Source organism: Elephas maximus, chromosome 8 (assembly GCF_024166365.1).
Source record: "Elephas maximus indicus isolate mEleMax1 chromosome 8, mEleMax1 primary haplotype, whole genome shotgun sequence".
In the NCBI taxonomy this organism is placed as follows: domain Eukaryota; kingdom Metazoa; phylum Chordata; class Mammalia; order Proboscidea; family Elephantidae; genus Elephas; species Elephas maximus.
In genome coordinates, this window is record NC_064826.1 from 5,992,720 (window position 1) to 5,997,672 (window position 4,953).

Sequence of the window (4,953 nt, forward strand, 5' to 3'; positions counted from 1 at the left end):
CCTAAATGAGAGCTTGGAGGTTCAAGTCCTCCAGAGATGGCTTGGAAGAAAGGCCTGACAATCTACTTCTGAAAAAATCAGCCATTGGATACCCTATGGAGCTCAGTTCTACTCTGACACACCCGGGGTCGCCATAGGTGGGAATCAACTCCACAGCAACCGGTCTGCTGTCCTGAGCTTTTTATTCTACACCTTCTTGTTCTGGTGACGTACATATTTGTCTAAAGATGTTATAAGGTAGTAGGAGATTGAAACAATAGGAAAAGGAATTGAGGGTGATTTTATGGGGGTAGAGTAGGTTGACAAATAACATTTGATTTGCTACTTTAGATTATATTTTTAAAATCAATAAAATACAATAGCTTCCATGGAATCAATTAGTAGATTTCCTTATTTAAAAAAAAAAAAAGATCATAATGAATGACTAAAAGTTAACTTTTAATTTAGATGCAGTAAGTCAAGTAAAAATAGTTGTGTGAGAAATCCGAACATTTTTTTTTTTTTTTTGTCTTTATTCCTTTGTGTAGAGAGAAGAATATTTCAGGCCTGATATTTTCTGTAACTAATAATTACTGGATAATGGGAGAAAGCAAATGGAAGTTCATTTAATTGGTGCCAAGCAGAGGTAACATTGTAAATGAGAGGTCTTGCTGTCCACACATCTTCCTGTCTTTTCCTCCAATTTCAGTGTCATTCCTAATCATCATTCACATCTAAGGCTCTCTGCCTCCTACTCTTACATGATCTATTGTAAAAAATCCGTGTGGACTGATAGACTAGTTAGCTCACAATCACTTTAGGTACTTCATGTGTTAAACCTCCCATATAGAATTATTTCATTTTTGAACATTTCTCAAAAAGGACCTTCTGCACCCTCTAGCCAGAATAGGACTCGAGCTTTATTTAGCTGAAGCTGAGCTGAAGGTAATGTAGAGACAGTATTAACTGTAGGTGTGTTGTCTTCTGGTCCACACACGCTTCCCCCTTCATTTGGCTCTTAAAATCCTGATACTACTTCTATATTCTTGATCTACCGTGAATCTCAAAAGGGTCTCTGTGACTGGGGGAAAATAAAGCTTTATTTCATCCGTGAGATTTCACCACAACCATTTCAGTTGGTCAATGTTATCCACATCTTACAGATGAAGAAATGTGAGACTCTGAGAGGGTAAAGAGCTTGCGGAAGGCAGTAGAGGCATGGATTCAGAGCAGAGGCTGTTGGGCTCTGAAGCTCTTGCTTCTTCTAGGATGCAAATTTGTCCCTCATTTGTAATAAAACATGAGCTGTCCCAGAGATGGGAGGGGCAGGGGTAGATAAGAGGATCCCAGAAGTAATAAGCTTGCATGTTCTCAGGCAGCCTGCACAGCACAACTGAGGAACAGGTGGTTAACAAGGATCTGTTCCTGGGAATTCTTTCCATGAAACAGGTTAGTCCTTTAAGCACAGGGAAGAGTAATATTTACCTTTGAGATCCCAGCATCTAGGAAAGACAGTACCTCACAGATGTTTGTTAAAGAACAGACTTCCACTTTGCAATCACATTTGCTGTTTGGTCAACTAAGGTTAACAGGTGGTTTTATGGGCATTTTCTTATGCCTCAGAATTTGAATCTGAAATTCTGCTTTGAGGCAGGTAGATCAAGGTTAAAGGTGAGAGAGCGAGGGGTGGTGGAGCTATCATGATAGGACAGAAAAGGAGAAACAGTTGAAAAAGAGATCAGATATTGAGGTAGACACTAAGAAGGAGGTTCCTAGAAAATAGATGCAACTATTTGAATCATAAAGAAAATGGCATTTCCAGAAATAGTTATTTCTTTGGTCCTTCATCAGGAATGAGACTTGAAGAACAGGGAATCTTCATCCTTCAAATCAGACACCTCTGCCTGACCTCTCTGTGGGTTCTGGGATGAGCCAAGAAGCTATATTTCTGTTTCCAGACCCACCTGCCTCCTGTATCTCCTACTTTCCCTTTTTTTTTTTTTTTTTTTGTTCACTGAAATGAAAGTTAGTCAATAGGCAGACATGGAGTCATAAAAAGCATGAGTCCTACAAAGTTTTTTTTTTTAAATATGAACTAGTTTTTTTTTTTTTTATTTCTGTTTAATGTTCAAAGTTGCTGTTATAACCTATTATCTCTGCTGTGGAAAGCACTTGCTTAGTGAGAGAAAACAAAAGGGAAACTCCATTGCATTGTATTCTATGTGAATGGAAACCCTGATGGCATAGTGGTTAAGAGCTACAGTTGCTAATCAAAAGGCCAGCAGTTCGAATCCACCAGGTACTCCTTGGAAACTCTATGGGGCAGTTCTACTCTGTCCTATAGGGTCGGTATGAGTCAGAATCTACTCAACAGCAATGGATTTGGTTTGGTTTTTGGTTTTGCTGCCTTTGGCAATGAAGAAGAGTCCTTAAACTTTTTTTTGTTTGTTTGTTTCCTTCTTTTGTACCTCGAATGCCTAAATACCCATATTTTTGTTTATTTTGTGAACCCACAGCCAAAAGTGGATTCTTAGCAGTAGTGGGCTGGACAAAGAAATAAAAGAAAACACATAGGATATGATTACCAATCCCCTACATTGTCCCATAAAAGACTTAAGCCTATCAAAAAGACCAATGGTCCCCCAAAACATGAAAGTGTTCAAACCTATTCCCAAGTCTTCATTTCTATTAAAAGTTGCCTCAATTTTTATTGATCTCTGAATTTTTGGATGGGAAATGAGGGGAAAGCATATTTGTTATTTTATTTACCTCATTTTAGAAGTCCTGAAACTACTATTACCTATACTACCATAGTACTACTACCAGTAACAGTTTCTAAAGTACTTTTCCCATAAGTTACTTAGAGGAGCTCAAATGTACTTGAGGGTTGTATAATATTATCCTGTTTAATATAATGCTAAGCCATTTTATATATAAAAGTTTAAGTCTCTAACCCAAAATCATATAGATGACAAGGAAAATACATTTCAAACCTAAGTTCTCTATTCCAGATCTTTCCATAAGACCCCCTGCCTCTTCCCAATCTTTTCCTTTTGTAATGAATGTATGAGTTTCATCATGTTGGGTGTAGTTCATATTGAAGGCAGCTCTATAACTTTTGAACCACATTTTCTTCATGGTTAATCATTTTACCTACCATTGTCACATACCATTCTCTCCTTCCCCTGGAATTTGAGCTATGTCGGTGATTACAAACAACTAATAAAATTTTATTCCATTATCTGTAGGCTTCCAATGAGCTTCTTCAAGGCCACATAAGGTCATTATGAACCCCAGTGGGTCCTGTCTCCCTGGTGCAGAGTAGATGTAATGCATATAGGAATCAAGCCCATCATCTGGGCTTCAAGAAGATCTGAACAACTGGGCAAAGGCTGGCTGGACATACACAACATGCTTTCTCATAGTTCTCTGATTCAACAGCTTCAGTTATTTCTCACTCTATCTGATAATGATTAATCCTTGCATTTTTTAATGAAAACAAATAACCAGACGTGGGTGAGTGAGTTTATTCTCCTTGGCCTCTCCAGTGACTGGGGTACCCAGGTGTCACTCTTTGCCCTTTTCTTGATCATGTACCTTGTGACAGTGCTGGGGAACTTTCTCATTGTTCTTCTGACCAGACTGGACAGCAAACTCCACACACCCATGTATTTCTTCCTCACCAACCTCTCACTTGTGGACATCTCTTATGCCACAAGCATAGTCCCTCAGTTATTGGTGCATTTTCTTACAGAACGTAAAGTAATATCCCACCTGAGCTGTGCAGCCCAGCTATTTTTCTCCCTGGGATTGGGTGGAATTGAGTTTGTTCTACTGGCAGTGATGGCATATGACCGCTATGTGGCTGTGTGTGACCCCTTGCGATACTCAGCCATCATGCACGGAAGGCTGTGCACTAGGCTAGCCATCTCATCCTGGGTCAGTGGCTCTATCAACTCTCTCCTGCAGACTGTCATCACCTTTCAGCTTCCCATATGCTCAAACAAGTTTATTGATCACATATCCTGTGAACTCCTAGCTGTGCTCAGGCTGGCCTGTGTAGTAGACACTTTCTCCAATGAGGTTGCAATCATGGTATCCAGCATCGTCCTACTGATGACACCATTCTGCCTGGTTCTTTTCTCCTACATCCGGATCATCTCCACCATCCTAAAGATCCAGTCCACAGAGGGAAGGAGGAAAGCCTTCCACACATGTGCCTCTCATCTCACAGTGGTTGCCCTGTGCTATGGGGTGACCATTTTCACTTATATCCAGACCCACTCCAGTCCCTCAGTACTCCAGGAGAAGATGATCTCACTCTTCTATGCCATTTTAACACCCATGCTGAACCCCATGATTTACAGTCTAAGGAATAAGGATGTGAAGGGGGCTTGGCAGAAGCTCTTAGGACAATTCTCTGGGTTAACATCAAAATTGGAAACTTGTTGAATCATGAGCCTCACACAAAGAAAAGAGCTTTGCCCCTGTGTTCCCCACCCAACTCAGATATGACAGTTATAGTGTGCATTGCCCTTGCTACCATGAAGGAGATCACCACATGTTTACTGGTGAGGTTAGATAGGAGGCTAGATAGGGAATTATTTATGTAGTAAGAGCATCATATTCTGTGAAGTTAAGCACTCCTGTAATAGACCTTCACATGCTTACTCAAACTCCTTTCCTGTGGACTGAGTGTATTGAAACAAACAAACAGTCTTATTGTTTCGAGTTGTCACATTATTTGTAATCATGGACCTATTCATGGATCTAGCCTTGGACCACTAGTTTGTATTCATCTACATTTTGAAAACATTAGTGGTGTTTCCACTGGGAACAGAATGCATTTTCACGTCTGAGACTCACTTAAAGTAAGGATGGTGTATGTAGTCTCAGCCAGTGAGTCTGTGTCACAATTCGGAGATATGAGGAGAGTGTTGTGACCAAGGCCGATTAAAGTGTTTTTCTATAGGT

The 4,953-nt window shown here is 40.1% G+C and overlaps 1 protein-coding gene across 1 annotated transcript; it reads left to right on the top strand.

The window, feature by feature from the left end:
• Window positions 1-3,471: 3,471 nt before the first annotated feature.
• LOC126082112 (olfactory receptor-like protein OLF3) lies at window positions 3,472-4,431 on the top strand. Its single transcript, XM_049894564.1, has one exon. It carries the CDS (start codon window positions 3,472-3,474, stop codon window positions 4,429-4,431), a length of 960 nt encoding a protein of 319 aa, XP_049750521.1.
• Window positions 4,432-4,953: the final 522 nt, after the last annotated feature.